At 36.1% G+C, this 19,704-nt stretch overlaps 1 protein-coding gene across 1 annotated transcript in view; it reads right to left on the bottom strand.

Annotated features, from left to right (window-relative positions):
* LOC123230680 (contactin-4) overlaps positions 1–19,704 on the bottom strand; it is a 368,929-nt gene that overhangs the window by 179,651 nt on the left and 169,574 nt on the right. Inside the window, exons 7-8 of the mRNA XM_044656823.1 lie at positions 5,486–5,622; positions 2,736–2,865 (exon numbers count right to left, since the gene is read on the bottom strand). Of these exons, the coding sequence (XP_044512758.1) occupies positions 2,736–2,865; positions 5,486–5,622 (267 nt within the window). The remainder of the gene's footprint in view (positions 1–2,735; positions 2,866–5,485; positions 5,623–19,704) is intronic.

The following is a 19,704-nucleotide window of genomic DNA, read 5'->3' as shown; positions in this document are numbered from 1 at the left end:
CATAAGCTCCTAAAAGGCAGGGGCCATGTCATATAGTCCTTTAAAAGCCCCCATGATGCTTGGCGTGTTTCACTACACATTTAAGTAGACAGTTCAAATCTGGCTCAAACACTAACTAGTTGTGTAACTTTGTGCAAGTCACTTAACTTCTGTCTGTTTAATTGAAATCCTAAAAATAGCGGAATAAAATCTGTTCCATGTAAAACTTTGCTAGACAGTCAAAGCCATCTATTCATTTCAATACTATGGCCAGTATGTTGGGGACTATGCTGGGAGACATAGTTTTGGCTTATGAAAAACATCATAAATTATGGTTCACGTTTCAAAGGTGGTCTCCTTTACCTTGAAGAAATTAAAGGGATTCTCAGCAATTTCCCTAAGAATTCATTTTGTCTCTCTTTAGAAAATTAGGAGAGGGTCTTATGGAGACAAATATGTGGAGAAAAAGCTTGAAATTTAAGATAGTATGAGTATGTTCACAGAGTCACATTGCTCTTGCCCAATGTGTAGTTTCCCAACTGTTGTTCCTAAGGTTACCCTACTAGTTAATTTACATTTGAATGGAGGAATCTTCCATTTAGAGAAGTCCACTGCACTTTGAAGGAGTGTTTGCAATACCATAAGGTAGAGAAAGCCAGGCTGGTTTGTATAAATTTCTTTGTTTTGGGTTTTTATAAGGTGAGAAGCACATGTTTTTAGGCCCCTGAAAAGGCCAGGCTTACTAATGTTCTCAGTGGATTTTTGGAGAATGGTATTATCAAGAGTGTTCCAAGGAGCCATAGTCCCATATGCTCTTAGAGTCAATAGTTGTTTTCTTTTTCTTCCCTCCAATCAGGCCTATTTTAAACTAAAGGGATCCTAAAAGAGAGACTAGAAGGAGGAAGTGGAATAAAGACTGAAAACTTTTCCATTTTCCATTTCCTCTCACTTCTGTGCTTGCTTTTACAAACCAGGACAGTATAATCTTCAATCAGATGAAAGATCTTGCCATTTATGCAAAAGTATCCCATTTCCAAAATCTGTGCTTTTCTTGAGGTTTCTTCTCTGTGACTGGATCTTTAAAATCTGACCTTGGTGAACCTCTAGAATGTACTTAGACAATTCTCAAGTCTACCACATTCAAGGCACCTTTTCTGATTCTGCCAGTTGTTTATTCTTCCCCTCTTCTAAAATTAGTTTAAACTTATTTGTTATGCATTTTGTGCTAACTTACACATCTATCTATCTATCTATCTATCTATCTATCTATCTATCTATCTATCTATCTATCTATCTATCTATCTGTCTGTCTACATACCTACATACCTATCTATAGAGAGATACATACTTTTTCCCTCAGTAGAATATAAATTTCTTGAGTTCAAGGATGGTTAATATTCTGTATTTGATCCACTGGTGTTGAGCATGATTTTGTTGGTTGGTTTTTTCCTCCAAACCCATAATTTTATCTGTACAGGGAATTTAGAATTAGGAATATCTGCACCCCCTCTGCCTCCCTCCCTGGACAGATAAACAATCTTTTAAAAAATATATAGTTTTAGAAGTTGCCAGGGGCACTGAGAGCTAAAGTTATTTTGTCCAAGGTTACATAGCCATCCTTTGTCAGGAGCAGGTCTTCAACTGAGAACTTCATGTCTCCCAAGTTAGTATTCTAACCATTATACCATACTCTCTCTTCCACAGTACACACTTAACAAAATCTTATTGAATTGAATAAAATTAACTTTAGAACAAAAAATTGAGGTACCAGGACTACTCAGTTGCAACAGTCTCATGATCAGGAAGATTCTAGAGTTTATCTCATTGTAGATACCTGGATAAAATATCTCCATTAGGCTGATCATTACTGCTAATGTTTTAAGAGCTTATCACAGGTTATCTGTACAAGTCAAGGGATACAGAGGCATCGGAGTCTGAAGGAGCAGTGAAATCATTTAGAAATGAATTCCTGCTGTTGACATAGCCTCTCCCCACAGAGAATTTCTCTTCCTTATTATATCTGGCCTTGGCACATACTAAAATAAATTTATATTAAAATGGACACTTGTCAAGTGATAGTGAGAAACTAGGCCAGGCTACTAAACAAACCCATGGCTAAAATACAGACTAGATAATGCACATGGAAGATTTTCAGAGCTGCCTATGCCAATTAAACTGATATTAGAAAGTGAGTAGAGTTTGCTTGCTTCCTTGATACAGATTTATTTAGTAGTCTGATCCAAATCCTGCCATCTTTTTCATGTTTCTCTCTAACCAGATTTAATCATAGGATCATAGATTTAGAATTGATACAGGCTTCAGATATCATCTTGACTATTTTTTTTTCATTTTACATAATGTAAAACTGAGACCTGGAGAGCAGAAATGACTTCCCATGATCACATCAGCAGGAACAGAGTCAGGATTTGAATTCATGTCTTTGTAGTCCAATGCAATTCAGATCTTTCACTCAGTTGAGGCTAACTGAGTTATAAAAAATGAACAGTGAGTGCTCTGTGTTTCCAACAGAAATCATTGGGGTAGCAAGTGGAAAATCCATTAAGGAATGGATCTGTTTGCTTTGCATATAGACCATATGGACAGTCTTCAAGCAATATTATCTCCTGCCTGAAGAATTTCTCTGTACCTTCTGTTGGCTTGAACAAACTCTTAAGCTTGGCAAATGATATGTTTGTTTAAGAGAAGGTATTTTAAAAATAAATGAAAATTCTTTCTTCATAAAGAAAAGTACTCACCAATAACACTGAGCTCTGCACTAGCAAAAATAATTCCATGTCTGTTTTCGGCCACACATTGATACATGCCTGCATCAGAGAGGTTCACGGTGGTTATGTTCAGTGTCCCATGCTCTATTTGAATTCTGTCCTGTAAAAACACCAAGAAGGAAAAATATCACCCTCTATGACTCGGGCCTTGAAACCATCTTACTCTATATCATATCGAGGGGGACAAAACAAGAAGAAAATGGCAGTCATACAAGCAATTTACATCTCATGATCTATTTGTCTGTCAACTGAATTTGTGTCAGGTCAGATGCTAAATGGAATCACCAGTACATCAGCTGGTAAATGGAATTTAAATTGTAGTACTCTCCTGAGTTCTCATTGATTTAATACTGAAACCATTCAGATTAATATCCCCTCCAAGTAGATGAACGTGAAATTTAAAATGCCTTTCTATTCTCAGGTTCTGGACGAGCTTGGAAAAAATGCAGCCAACTCTACCGTCTAGGGCATTTAAAACACTCAAATTATTGGAGGGCATGACTTAGAAGGTTAATAGGAATGTAATCATCTCAGATGGTGTAGAGAGAAACATTTAATATGGGCTGAAGTTTACTGAAAAAAAAGTCTATGCTAATAATTTAATGGTCCCTTACTTTATTTCTGCCACTAACATGATTTAAGTTCGGGACCATCTGCTGGTGGCCAACAGAAAGCATGTAAAATTAGTGTGTGGAACAAAAGACTCAAGTCTCGTTTATCAGCCCAAGGATACGTGAAATGTGTTATTCATTTTCATAAGTGCAAAAAAAGTAGTTCCCTCCCCTTTCCCTAGAGAGCCACCATTTAAAAAAATAAATAAATAACATAAACAAAACATTGGATTTTGCCTTGCTGTAGGGGGGCAATTTAGTGCAGGTAGACACTTATTAGGTTTTGATCAAATCTAGGCATTTATGTTCCCTCACATTAAGCAAAGGGAGAAAAATGCCATTACCTTCATACCTTCACGCCAACCATTTGTTTTCGTTTGGCTTTATAATTGAGAGAATCATGGGACTGACAGGATCCCCTCTGGTGAAAGTAAGGGAGTGTGTGGGGTGGGGGAAGGTAAAACAATTCTTTCTCTTTCCTTTCTTTTGTGTAGCATTAATCTTTAGGCTGTTCTTCATGCATTGCTTAGAGCACAGCCCTTTCCCTAGGTGCCCTACATGGAAAAAAATTCCAAGGTGAAAAATTGGCTTACTCCTCAAGACCCAAGGAAATGTCAAATTTCTTTTAACTTTTGAAGTTCAGTTTGAAAATATAGCATAGGAAATTAAATTGGGACAATCGTTCCTCACCCTAAGGCTCCCTGATTTCATTTGGGATCTTTCATTGGGGCCTCCTTAAATTTCGATTTCCATTCTAAATGTTATCACTCCAATTTTTCTTTGCCCAGAAAGTGATATGTGCTGTAGTCAAATGAAAAAAAGATTTAAATTCTACTTTCTTGATCCCCTCTATTTATATAAAACTTTGTCTCATTTACCTCTGTTTCTCTCTCTCTCTATATATATATATGTAATATGTATAAATAATAACTAATAAGTACTTATTAAGTATCTATTACCTTCCTGAAATTGTTTTAAACCCTTCACCAATATTATCTTATCCAACAACTCTGAGAGGTAGGCTCTATTTTTATTCTCATTATAGAGATAAGGAAATTGAGGCAGATAGAAGTTAAGTGACTTGCCCAACACCAGTCATCCAGCTAGTTTGGGTCTGAGACCAGATTTTTTTTTTTTAATTAGTTAATGATTGAGACCAGAATTGAACAAATGTCCTATTGCCTGCAGGTTTAGCACTCTATTTTGCTACCTATCTGCCTTCAAGTTGTATCATGAAAAAATGTAAGCCTCTTGAGGGCATGGATTGTTTTCCCAATTTTCCTTTGTTTCCTCTGTGTGCACAGTAATGTTTTGCACACTGGCTGTGCAGACTAACATAATTTCAATGATATGGGGAACTCTCAGCATGGAATCTTTCTTTACTTATGCAGACTGGCAGCCCATCTTTAACTCCTGTACTTGGAGATCTGCCTAGGACACATCCCAGTGACATGTCTTAGCCAGCCAGCATGTCTTAAGAGAAAAGCCTTGACACATAGGTTGTCTTGACTCTAAGGACAGCTCTCCATCTGCCCCACCATGTTGCTTCTCACTTTGCTTGAAGTGGATAGCGTACCTAATAAAGGCTAATTTAATTGAACTGAATGTATTATATCTGAAGGAATTACTTAGGCAAAGTCCTGGTTGGCTTTAAGGCAGGTCCTTGAGACTGAGGCTGAAGGGTTGGCAACCATGATGTGGCCAATTAGTTAATAGGCATTTATTCAACACCTACTATGTGCCATGATCATTAGCAATATCATTCATTTTCTCTGTTGCCATCATATCAGGCATGTCAATTGGTTGTGAAGGCTAGATTCCTCCATTATCATAGAAGTATGGAAGTATTAAGTATTTTTTAAAATCCTTACCTTTCATCTTAGAATCAATACTGTATATTGGTTCTCAGGCAGAAGAGCAGTAAGGGCTAGGAAATGGGGGTTAAGTGACTTGCCCAGGTTCACGCAGCTAGGAAGTGGGCAAACTGGAACTTAGGACCTCCTGCCTCTAGACCTGCCCTTTCAAGCTACTGAGAAACTAGGTGTAGTCGTCTAGTATATTAAGTATTAAACCTGTCCTCCAAACGTCAATTGCCATCAGTGTTCTTACCTGAGTTAGTAATGGTTCACCATTTTTTAGCCACCGGTATGTGGGCTTTGGTCTCCCATTTGCTTTGCACTCCCAAAAGATACTTTCTTCAATGGCCACGTGGATATCATTTATTTTTTGGATCCAATTAGGCTGAGCTACAGCAAAATAAAAAAAAAATAAAAAGAAGCCAAATACTCATGAGAATTATTCACTCTTCATCTATTTATTTGTTTGTTTGTTTGTTTGTTCATTCATTCATTTATTAATTCATTAATTCATTCATTATTCATTTATTAGTACCTGAAGTCTCTGGGATGAACTTTCATAGTATGATGAGGCTCAAAGTTACTCAAACATTAGTTCAGGGGCTCATTTCCGTCCATTTCCCAAGATGATGGTACATATGTTCCTGAGCCCATGCCCCATGTGGCTGGGTAATAATTTAATATGATAAGAGGGAGGTGAGGAGGTACTTGTACTAACTAATGTCAACAAACAACATCCCTGAGACATATATGCATGTGTATATATGCATGCAGGTGTTTATGTATGGATTTTCATGTTCAGCCTGGAAAAATCCTCCTCCTCCTCCTCCCCAAATTCAAGGTGCTATCATATATGTGTATACGCATAAGTATATATAAACATACAACTATGTACACAATACATAAAATGAATATATACAGACACACACAAATCTATAAATACATGTTAATATATTCAGTTTAGGGAATTCATCATCATTTCCAAAAATAAGGTCCATGGGGTTTTCCCTAATCCATCTACTACTCATACTCATAGGCTATGTTCCAACAATATGAGATGGAGGAAAGAGCCATGGCTAGATCTGGGTCAGATATCCTGAATTTAAATTCAAGCCTTCATTCCTCTCCAGGTTGCCCTCAGGTCTTCCTCTACCATGCTTCAGAAACCATTTCATCCTGAAGTTCACTCAAGCCCTGGAATTCACAGATTGGAAGAACTCTCTGGCTCCTCCTCTCCCCTAGACTTCTTCCTCTCATTGGATGGTTCATTGCTGAAACTTCATTTCAGGACTCCAATACCAGCTGTGTCTTATTCTTCTCCAGACTGCACTTTGGACTTTCTCACCATTCCCCCTCACTGAGTATCTTTTTCTCCTCTCACTTCTCTTTTTACTTCCTTTTCTATATCATCTTTTCCCATTAAAATGTAAGTTCTTGAAGGATGGGGACTGGCACCTTCCTTCCTATATTTATATTCCCATTGCTAAGACATTATATATGGCACATAATAAATCCTTCACAAATGCTTGTTGACTGACTGACTGGCTCTTCTTTTTACTTCCCTTGTCACCCTAAACAAGTCACTTTACTTCAAGGTTTCAGTTTCATCATATGTAAAATAATGGACTTGGAGGAAATGACCTTTAGGTTTTCTTCCCTGTTCTAATCCTATGAATTGATCTGATTTGTATAAATTTTCATTAAACCTATCACCCAGGTGATTATTTATCTGGATTTGAAACACTGCCCAGTACACAGCCTTGCATCCTGCTACTTTCTACGGCCAGGGCTAACTTAGAATCATCCTTCACTTATTGATATTTTCAGACCCATGTTCCCAATGGTAACCTTAGTGTTAATCTTGGATCCTCCTCCTCCATGTATCCAATCAACAGCCATATCTTCCTAATTTTATCTCCACATTTCCTAAATATGTGTCCTCCTCTTCATTTCCACAACTACTCTTCAAGGTGACCCACAGGTAGTTCCTGGAAGTTGACTGAGAATACTGACCTCAGAATTTTCCTTTCATTTCCTCTCTAAAAATCATTAATATTATGATGAACTTTAATTTTTAACAGGGTCTCTTTTGAGGAAAAAATATTTTCTTGAGCTTCAGAAATTCAGCTCCTCTGTAGCTTTTCATTTATCTTGCTTGACATTTGCTATGTTATAATAGAGGCAGAATGGAGTAGAAAATGAAGCACTGGACTTGGAGTAAAAAAACAAGTTTTAAATCCTATCTGAGACACTTGTCACTCTATGGATATATACCCTCCTAGCCTCAGTTTCTTGATCTGTAAAATAGGAAATCTAATTGCACTTAAAACACAAAGTATTGGGGAGGCTTAAATGAGATAAGATATATAAAGCCCTTCACAATTTAAAGCTCATCATTAATGTCAGCTATTAGAAGATGTAAGAGAAGCAGAAAGAGCACTCTCTAAGGCAATGAAAAAAAAACTTAGATTCAAGTCCCAAGTCCATTCTTAATTGGACGTGTGTCCTTGAGAATTTCACTTTTTCTTCTGGGTCCCATTTTCATATTTTGCATAATAAGGGATAGAACTAAAAAAGGTTTTTGGAAAAAAACTGGGGTCCATAGATTTCAGAATGTTTGTGAACTTGGATAGGAAAAAATCCATCTTATTCTAGTATATTTTCTTTCCTTTGTAATTCTATGTATTTCATGCTTTCCATGATTTTAAAGACATTATTCTGATAAGGAATAAATAAGTTGACCCAACTGCCAAAATGGTCCAGAGCATGCAAAAGGGGTTGAAAATAGTTGAATTTGACAGACATTTATTCTGTGGTTCTCAGTAAAGAGGGGTTGTTAATTGTAGGTTCCATATGATAACTTTACACATTTGACGACAGCTACATCATTAGTCAACATATGACTCTCTGCCATGGCTATTGGACTGATCATGTATTCCCGAGGAGTAGCTTTTGAGGTCACAGTCAATGGAGAATAGTGTTGGGAATTAATAAAATGATGGCTGCTATTTTTGGAAGCTTAATTGCTCATAGTCTTCCAGTAGCATAACACCTACCAGTGCATACCTATTATTAGTTAGAAATTAGAGCCCAGTATTACTTGGGAAAAACTAATCAGGCTCTATTTCAGAATGTTTGTGAACTTGGAGGGGAAATTCCATTTTATTTCAATATAATTTGTTTCCTTAGTAATCGTATTTTTATGACTTATATGATTTAAAACATTATTATGAGAATAATTTTAACAGATTTTAAAAAGTGTTTTGGCTCTTCCATTTTTACTTAGTGTGATTTCAGATATGCATGTCCACAATTTAATTCAAAGGGAAAAAGACTAGTAATGGGATGGAATTGCGATATCATTCTTTTTTGAAAATATCCAAACAAGAAATAATTTAACAAATAACATTGCCAGTAGAGGTCTCCAGGCTTCTGTATAATGTTGCTTTAGCCTTTTCCCTTCTATAATAAGATAAGAAAATTTCATGTTTTGCAAAGAGCCAAAACACAGTTTTGTAAATCCCTTTCAGATTGGGATGATGTGTAACTGTAGATGAGAGAAGGTTGAAAGGGTAGGCTTTGGAAAAAATAAAGAGCATTAATAAATATTAGCTTGAATTGGGGAGAGGGGGCTTATAGCCATTAGCCTCAAAACATGTTCAAATCTGTCATTTTTCTCTCTCTTCCTACTGATAATCCAAGGGGGAGTTCACAAGGTAGATATCTTTTTGTGCTCTGTTTGGGGAATTTGATGCATAACCCTGTTATGGCTGATGGCAGATATCCGCCTAATTTTGCATGCAACACACTGAATATTTACCCCCTGCAGAGCCTGTAAAAAACAAGGCAAACAAGAAAAGCTGCTGAAGTTTGAATAGAATACTAAATACTGAGTCAAACTTTTCAAAGGGACTTAGAAAAATGGAAGGGCGAATATAACTGTGGAAGCAAAGTCAAGTTGCAATTCAAAAGGAAGCATCAAAACACACCAATAGATAGGGATAGATTTCAATGGCATAGATTGCTGGTAACATTTGGGCTCATTCATTGTTTACTTTGAGAATATGGAAAATTTGAAGTAAAAAACCTTGAGAAATCAAATGAGGGAGGAAGCTGGAGAGGGTATTGAAAAGACCTTGCATAATTCTACCTGATTAAATGCCTTCAACAACACACTCCCTTTCATCCAACAAGGTTAGAGAGTTCAAGATCCTCTCAAGGAGGCACAATGGCTGCTCTGTATGTTGGTCAAGATAACATCAGTACTTCATTCATCCTTTGGGAAAATCTTATAAAATGCTTTCCCAAATCACAAACTTCAATGACAAGAATCATAGTTAAATAACAATAAACATCATCTTAACAATGAACTGAGTGCAATGAATTCAGATTAATAGAGTAATGAATGTGTACATAATTGGAAATCTGCCTTTGGTGTTTATTACTTGTGTGACCTTGGACAACTAAGCCACTGAAACTCTCTGGGTTTATTTTCATATCTGTAAAGAGAGCAGGTTTGACTCTATGGATTCTGAAGTGTCTTCCAGTTATATCTATGATTATATCTATGTTCCTATGAAGTACTTATTTTCTTCCATTTCCTCATATTGGAATGGAGGTGATCCTAGATTCTTAAAGGCTTAGCATAGTGTCTAGTACACAATTATCATTTAATAATGCTATACCTACCTATCTATCCTTCTACTTATGCATCAACCCATTTGATAACCTGTCTATTTTTTCAATCTATCTAGCTCTTTATGGCTGTAGAATAGAGAATTATAAAGGATAACCCCATGCTTTCAAAAGTGAGAAAGTGTTTGAGTAGTAGGTATTGAATCCATGATTAAGTAAAGTTAAAAGGTTTAGAGGGAAAAGCAAGTAAAGAGTTGTGTTTGGGACCAAGACTGAAGTACTTGGTAGACACATGGGTAGATGTCCTATTTTACAAATACACACACACACACACACACACACACACACACACACACACACACACCTGAGCAACTTACATTCCTAGAGAATTGTCAGGGAGCACAGAGTAGTTAAATGACTAGTCCAATCACNTACATTCCTAGAGAATTGTCAGGGAGCACAGAGTAGTTAAATGACTAGTCCAATCACAGGACCAGAATGCATCAGAGAGAGTACTTAAAACTATGTCTTATTGACTTCAAGGCCAACTGTCCATCTATTCCACCATATTGTTTCTTTGTGTTCTAAATAATATTATGTCTTAAAGCCATTAATATTAGTATGTAAATGTCAGGTTAATTATTACTAGTGAATAATAATTATAAATTATTTTTTTATTAATGTAAAACTATTTATTTTTATAATTTATGACAATAATTACTAATAATCATGATGATGAATTTCCATATAGATATAGTATAGAAGTAGACTGAGAAATGGACAGGTAGATAGTGCCTTTTGTAATAATATTATAGCACAGAAAGTCAATATGGTAAACTGGGTAGACAACTAGTCTTTGAGTTAAGAAGACCTGGCTTCAAGTTTCCCATCTAATACATATTGTCATGAGACAACACAGTATTCATTCATATGTATCTAGCTCTCTAAAGTTTATTCAGCTCTTTTCTCATTTCAAATAATTTAGTGAAGGTCACAGAGGTTGCTGCTTGGCTATGCTCACATAGTAAGTTTGGGAGCCAGGACCTATATATGGGTCTTATTCTAGCAACCTATGTAGTGTTATTGTTACCTCTTCATATTATTGAATTTGTAATCTTTGACTTTAAAGAGAATGGTTTCAAAATTGTATGGGGAACAGGAGTTTGATTTCAAGGGACTAAATAGAGGGAAGGTAATAATGATGTAGAGAGAATAGGCATAGATAAAAATTTTAAGAACTTCAAGATGAAATCACCACTATCATTCTTTGATGCCTTATCATGTCATGGAGATGACTGGTGTGTTGAAGGCTATGTCACTGTAGTATAATTCTGGTACATCCTACCAAACTAGAAAATCTTTTTGAGTGTTGGCTAATGTATCATTTGTGACTAAATGTGTCATTTGAGGGCCAGTTGAGTAAAGTTTTTAGAGGTTCACCACCAGGTTGATCTCAGCACTCAAAAAACCCATCTACTTATATATGATAGAGTATTTCTGGCTTCATTGGTAGAAGGGACAAGTAAACTGAAAGGAGCCAGTGAGGCTGACTGAAAGGAGAGGGTGAGATTTAAGGTGCATGAGAAAGGGAAAATCTGCTTGGGCAAGATCTTCCAGGACATAAAAAGGGATAGGATCAAGGATGGGTATAGAGCAATTAGCTTTAGTAAATAGTAGAGTGATTTACTTGAATTATGAAAAGAAATATGAATAGCATGGCCATGCCTTTTCTTTACTCTTATTTCAAAGGAAGGTTACATTTTAATGTTTTATTTTTCTTCTGCAACATTGTAAGAACATATATTTCTTAGCCAGATAGATTATTCTTTGACTCTGTAGTTCTTTTAATGGGTTGGAGTTAGAAGATAAACCTGTATCTTAGAAAGCATGATTCTTTTTATTTGTTTTTCTTAAGTTACACATTTCAAATTGTAGTTTAAGCAATTGTACTATGCTGTGAACTTGTGCCATGATGGCAGGGTCCTAGATGAAAGCATTAGCCATTCATTTTCATCTTTTGTTTAATAACTACAAAATACAGGTCTGCTCTACAACATCAGGATTTATCCATTCTTCTCACTTGAACTGGGTAAGCTTTTTATCCCCTAACAATTTATGTTTTAGCCTGAGTATAAGCTTTGTGGGTCAGACAGAAGACAGTGTTTCAAAATTTCCTGGTTATTTAACTTTATAAAACCAAATTCCTAGCATCGGATAACTTCACCATGCAAATTAATCATGATTCAGTTATACATCCTGAGCCTATAAGACATTAAACATGTGATAGGAAGAACATACCCATTAAAAAGGTGGACTTCTCTGTATATGTATTTATTTTTATTCAATGAAGAATCTTTTTTGGGACTTTTGTTTGTTTGGTTGTTTTTGCTCTGGACTTATGATTTGAGCAGAGTATATAACTGTCAATGTGGATCAATTTGGAAATTTCCATTAAGGCAGATCAACAACTACACCCAAAACTTGTAGTTTTAGAGAGCTGTCCTGGGTACTGATTGTGTGATTAGCACATGGTCACCCAGCTAGCATGTGCTAGAGGTAGGATTTGAACTTTGGGGTTTTAGTTTGCAAAGCCAGTCCCTTTGTGGATATACCATATTGCTTCTCTTCCTGATCAAATAGAAGAACAAAATTTTGTAGCTGGAAGAGACTTTAGACATAATCTAGCTATTCCCTTATTTTAAAAATAAAGAGACAAATTCTGAGGAAGGTTCAATGATTTGCCCAATGTTATGTGATCAGTGGCAAAAATAGGATTGAAACTGAAGCTTTCAGGTCCTGTGATTCCAAGTTCACCACTCTTTCCAATACCCCATATTGCTTTCATACAAAACAAAAGGTCTAAAAAGAAATTTAGGGACCATATTTCTATTTTTCAAGGGGATTATAATCAGAGACATCATCAGGGTTTTTGCATTACATATTCATCCCCAACCTGACTTTCTCATCTTAGTAGTTTTTAATCTTATCTTCCTAACTCCCTAGATTTAAAATACTGTCATCATTTATTCTTTTCTTTCTTCAAACCAACATCCAAGCCGGACTTCTTTTCCTTATGAAATATTTCATGATTAAGCCCTTCCTCTCTATACCCAGAGCCATCATTTTGAATGACTGCCACTCAATTACTCTCTACACACAACAGCAAGAATTGTTCTCAGACTTCATACCATTTTCCTTCTTCAGAACCTTCCAAATGTCTTCTCAATCACTACAAATTATGGGCTTTAAATTCTTCTACCAATTTCCCCCTTTTACCTAAATGCTTTTATTTTGCGCTTCATCCTACTTTGCCCTCACATTCAGGTAGTCTCATCATAACCTCCTCCCATTGCTGAACCATGTGACAGTGTCCCCATCAATGGGACCCATTCCTCAACAATAAACATCTCTCGAGAGAAGGCTGCTCACTGGTCTTCCTGTGCACAAAAATAATAATAATAATTCAAGTAATATTTAAGTATAAACATTTTCTGAAAATATTATGTATCCATTTATAATTTTCTCTTCTAGGTATATAAATAAACAAAATAAATACATTCCCGTTAAGTTTTCCATCTTGAATTCAAAGTCCTCAAATGTTTTATCTCAATATACCTTTCTGGCTTTATGTTAGACTAATATCCATGCCTAAACATGCTGCCCTCATCATCATCTCATCACCACCACCACTATCATCATTTTACATATATATATATATATATACATATATTCATGTTCATTTATATTATATATAAAATATACAATTATAAATTTGTATAATACTTGAAGTGATTTTACATACATTGCCTCCTTTGAGTCTCATAGCAACTTATAAGTTAGTGTTATAAGGTCATCTAGGTGGCATATTGGATAAAATGCTGGTCTTAGAGTTACAAAAATCTGTGTTCAAATCCTGCCCCACACAATAGTTTTGTGGCCCTAGACAAATAATTTAATTTCTTATGCCTCAGTTTATTTATCTAAAAATCATACCAGTCTATAAATATAAATATAAATATCTATAGAAATAATATAAATATATAATATAAATATAAATATCTAATAATAGCAACTATATTTTGGGATTGACGTGAATGAGTTAATGATATGTAATTTATTCAATACTCTAATTTCTTTATTTGTAAAATGGTGTAATAACAAGTAGAAAGGAAAAAACTTTGCATCAATGACATATACACATATATGTTATATAATACATGCATAATATTTATGAATAATTACATATCAGCTAGGTGGTACAGTGGATAGTGTGCTGGGCCTGAGGTTAGGAAGACTCATCTTTGTAAGTTCAAATCTGGTCTCAGACACTAGTTGTGTGGCCCTAGGCAATTTACTTAACCCTTTTTGCCTCAGTTTTTTCATCTATAAAATAAGCTAGAGAAGGAAATGGCAAATCACTTCAGGGTTTTTACCAAGAAAGCCTCAAGTGGGGTCATGAGGATTTGGACATGACTAAAATGGCTAAATAATGAAATGTTTGCATATGAGCTATTATTATTGTTATTACTACTATGATTATAACAACAATAACTACTATTGCTACCACTACCACTACTACCACCACCACCACTACCACCACCACTACCACTACCACTACTACTGCTATTACTACTGCTACTGCTACTATTACTGCTGCTGCTGCTGCTGCTGCTGCTACTACTACTACTACTACTACTACTACTACTACTACTACTACTACTACTACTACTAATCTTTTCCATTATTTCAACTAGCTTTTCATTTAGTTTCTTTCCTTTGAGAGTTGGTTAGTACATAGACTTCTCTAGATCAATAGAGCTGGGATTCCTGCCTATCTTGGGTAAATTCTCTGAAACTCTCTTTTCACCCATCAGCTCAGCTACCACCTACAGCTTGTCCCAATTCTCTATCTTTCCTTTTCTATTCCTAGAGGCTAGAGCCCTTTATTTTGTAATAAAACAAAACAAAACCCTGAGACTTTCCTCCTGCTGGGTTTAACTTTGTATTTTTATTTAAAAACAAACAAACCCTAAAAGCAATCTGCAAAACATCATCAGACACTATGGAACACCATAGGGAGTCCAGGAAGCCTTCTAAACATGTAGATCAAGGCACTTAGATCTAGGCAAAACCCTGTAAATGTGAATTTAAGGCAGTATGTAACAAATCTGTTTCCTTATATATAAATTCAGTCACAGTGAAATTCTGCATTTGGGGTCACTGTATAATGATGGTTTACCAGCATGTGTATGTGTGGATCAATTTCCATTTATATCTCTCCTACATTCTCCAGGATACTTTGACTAAAATCCTACACTGAAACCTCTTTGTGGTGTAGAAGCGACCCTTGGAACACAGGCATTGAGTGCATATCTGGCAATGAAACCAAGGTTTTAGAGGACCAATCCTAGCCAAGTTTGGGGAAGCTTATCACCACGTTGGCAAGAAGATGTTGCATTTTTTGGTACAGGAGTTCTCTGAGACATGGCATGTAATAGGTGCTTAATAAATGTATGTTGATGGACTGATTGATTGCCCTTCCAAGTCACAGAAGATCTCCAATTCTGTGTCCACAGAGGAGGAACTACCCACACTAATGAGATTACATATTTATAGAGTATTGAAGTGTTTCCCCCACAAAAAGAATGAGAAGTTCCATTATGCCTTCTTTCTGCTTTGTTACTTTCCATAAAGCATTGCCTCTAGAGGGCTCTTGAGAAATGCCATTGGCCCTCTGCCATGCTTCTGAAAATCTCTAGGTCAGATTGAACAGAAGAGAGAAACAAACCAATGCCTTCTGATCTTGTCTTACGTGACACACAGGGGAATGTCCTGCAGTCTACAGATTAATTTAGTATGGAGCAATTAGGCAGACTGCTGCTCTACTTTAAATGACCTTTCCTGGCCATTCTGCCTTTTAAGGTAATGACCAGCACTTGCCTAGTACCCAGGCATCACATATACATATCAGTCTGGGGAGAATTAGTATGCTCTTGGGATCTGCTTCTGTTGTTCTCTCCCTGATGAACCTAGAGATACTGCAACACTGGCTGCAGTGTGATCAGGCTTCCAACTTTTGCCTTTAGAACCAAAACATGGACCACATTAGATAATATCTGTGCACATTCTTACTAATAACTTACAGCTTCATAGAAGAAGCCTGGGAAGAGGCCTCCGTGAATTACTATATAATAATAGGATATTGACTGATTGTTAGAAGAGATTGCAGAGGTCATCTGGTCCAACCTTCTTACTTTAAATATAAGGAAAATGATAATGAGGTACCTTGCAGAGGCAGCTTGCTAAGGTGTAAGAGTAGATATAGCACTGGGTAGGGAATTCAGGAATATCTGCATTCAGATATTGTCTCAGGCACTTACTAAATGTTTGGTCCTGGGCAAGTCATTTAATTTCTATTTGCCTCAGTTGCCTCAACTGAAAAATATGGATAATAATATTATCTACCTCCCAGGGTTGTTGTAAGGAACCAATGAGGCAGTATTTGTAAAGTGTTTACCACAGTAACTAGCATAGAGTAGATGTTTAAAAAAATACTTATTTGCTTCCATTTTCTTTTCTTCCTACTTCCCTTTTTTCTCTCAATCCATTCTACCTACATAGACATTTCTAATCAGTTATCTGGATATCTATCTACATTCTGGAATTGGGACATGATTTAGACAAAAGTTGCCAAATGAATGAATTCTCTTTCCTTCTTTCATCCTGTTGTTTTGATGTCATGCAAGGATCGCCTATTATTAAGAAGGATTATTAAATTCCCTTCTCCTCTCTGATAAAATTAAAGCTCTATCCAATCAAAAGTTTAATTAGAAGAAAATTCACAAAATATATTCAACACATTTTACTCATTCGAACTTCATTCTTTCAGATGGCAAGTAATATTATTATTTGTGCAATAAAGTTGTGTTTATGCAAACAAGCTGAAATTAAAAGATGGTTAATTATCTGGCAAATTCAATGAATTTTGGATAGTTATGGTTCAAAAGTCAGCACCCTTCTTTCCCTAAAAAAGATAGTCATCTGAGATTTCTTACTTTATTTTGCCTGTGTGAAGCAGCTGATATGACAGCAGAATAATAATATCTTTCCTGAAACATAGTTGTACTTTTCTGGGCATTAATGAATTTTTACCTTTATTAAAACAGAATTTTAGTTTTTAAGAACAATGTTTTACTTGTGGAGGGGTAAGTGTATGTAGACCATAACCTTCAAATTAGCCAAGCACTTATTAAATACTTATTACATATAAGCATTGAACTAAACACTAAGAATATGAAGTTGAAAAAATACATACTTTCTTCCCTCAAGGAATTTGTAATCTGATTGAGATGTTTTCAAGACATTTAGCAAACAAATAGGAATATGGTACTGGCAGTCTGGGTAGAGGTTGGAGCTAGAGATGAAGATTCATAGAGTATCTCTATAGAGAGGATAACTGAAATTATAAGAGGTGATGGGATCAACAAAGAATAGGACCAAGGACAAACTTGGGAGAACTCTTCACTTTTAAGGGATGGAAGAATGGAAGAAGGAAGCAAAAGAAAGAGATAATAAGTAATCATAAGTAGGAGGACTAGGAGAGTGGGGAGAGAGAGAGAGAGAGAGAGAGAGAGAGAGAGAGAGAGAGAGAGAGAGTTTTAAAGAGGAAAAGGTAACTAATGGTGTGTTTAACCTTGAGCAGAGGGGAAGTAAGAGGAGGATTAGGAAAAAAAAGACAATGAGGTTGGTGATAAGTGCATCATTATCAATCTTTACAAAACTACAAACTTTTGCATTATCATGGGATTTGAAATATCATCTAGCCTAGCCTGAACTCATACAGCAATTCTCTCCTTACTAAACTCAACTTGTGATTATTTGTCCAATAATTTCTTGAAAAAACTCCTGTGAGAGAGAACCAATAATATCCCAAGACAGCCTGTTCCTCTTCTGGATACATCTCAGCTACCAGGGAAATCAAGTCTAAATCTATTTTTCTGCCTCTGTTTTCCTGCACAAGGCCAAGAAGAATGAGCCTAATCTATTTTCTATATGATACTTTATAAATAGTTGAAGATAAATGTCATCTTTTTCACCTCCACTCTCTCTTCTCAAGGTTAACATCCCTAGATTTTTAAATTAATCCTTATTTGGTATGGTCTCGATACTATTGACCTAGTTGCCCTTCCCTGGATGTTCTCTCTCTCATCAACATCTCTCCTAACTAAATATAATACTCCAGATATTATGTAGACCTCACTCAGACCTCCAGGGATGATCTAGTAGTTGAGATTCAAATAATGAGTGCCTTTTGTGTGATATGAGTGAGTAAGCACTCTAAGCTATTCATGATAAAAAAGGAGGAAAAAGATCAAAAGAGTAAGTTCTAGTAGTTTAGATAATATTATCTATGATTGAAGAGAAAGAAGAAAGGAAAAGGGAAGAAAAAATGAGCATTAGAGAAGTTGAGTTGGGGGAGTGTGAGGCAGCTCATATTATATAATCTAAATCATTTCAGGACAAAAGAAACACAGGTAATAGTTAAGAATAAGGATAAGGGTAGAAGGAATTTATAAAGGGAGAGGTGAAGGTTGGGAGCAGTAAGTGAGGGGAATGCACCTGAGATGAGAAAAGAGGTGTAAAAAGAAATTCTGAAAGTAATGTGGGCCCTGTTGAGGTTAAATGACACAAATTTGGAAGGGACCCAGTCAGCATGGTTTTATGATTTTCTAAATCTGGATTTGACTGCTTAAGCCAAAAGGAACAGAGAAAGACAGAGAGTAGGCATTGCCTAATCATGGAAAGTTGATAGCAGATCAGCAACAGAAGAAGGCCAAATGGATGAAGATTTCTGAGCCAAATGATGAAAACTGGACCACCAGTTAAATGCAAACCATATAAAATATTGGGTGTAAAAACTTACGTTCCTTTGCAATTTGTTCAGTTTTGTGAAAGTCACCAGACATTAAAAGCACAAGACATCTCACTAACATGGCAGAGATGTATATCAGCCATCAGAGGAACTTCCAGCTAATCTGGGAGGCGGACAGTGGAGGCAATTTTCTCAGCATCCTAAAGTTGGGAGGAATGGAAAATGCACACAAGCTCTGGCTGGCCTATTCAGAAGGTACATTTGTTTCAGTGCTGAAGTGAACAGCTTGCCATTTTATCAAGCCAGAAATAGCTCCTAGCACACCTGTGGTTTTTAAAGTGGAAAGGTGAGGAGAGGATTGTAGTGAGGGAAAAAAAAAACAAAAGAGAGGCAGGATTTTAAGCTCATATCTAATGCTTATAATCTTGAGCTTAAAATACCTGGATGTTGTAAGAGCATCTCTCAACAACACAGACAGACTGCTTATGGACAAACAACTTGGGTGACTCCCCCTCTCCCTGTGCCAGAGATTTTAATTATCATAAATCTTAATATGTTTAAATCAGAGAGCTAGGTAGCTGTGTGATGGGGACAAAAGCATTTGGAAAACCCTTTGGGAATCATTTCATATTCCAAAATCATGTTATTCTAGAAAAAGAACATTGTTCTTGAAGTGAAGTGACCTGCCTGGATTTACCTCCTGATCTGATAATCACTGGTTCTGTGGACCATGGTATGTTGCTTTGGCAGCCCATCCTTTCTTTCCCACATTTATAATATGAGGAGATGTCTCCAAGAAGACAGTGGGGTAGTGATGTAAGAGATGTCTATTTTTTACACTATTAACAATTCCATAATTTCCAAGTCATCACTGATATGCTAGTTGAAAAACAATAATTAAAATAGACATCAAAACAAGGAGTTATCAATATGATAATATTATAACCAGTAAGAGTAGGTAACAA

This window comes from Gracilinanus agilis, chromosome 1, assembly GCF_016433145.1.
Source record: "Gracilinanus agilis isolate LMUSP501 chromosome 1, AgileGrace, whole genome shotgun sequence".
In the NCBI taxonomy this organism is placed as follows: Eukaryota; Metazoa; Chordata; class Mammalia; order Didelphimorphia; family Didelphidae; genus Gracilinanus; species Gracilinanus agilis.
The sequence above is the reverse complement of the archived record's forward strand: the minus strand, read 5'-3'. Positions and strand labels throughout refer to the sequence as shown.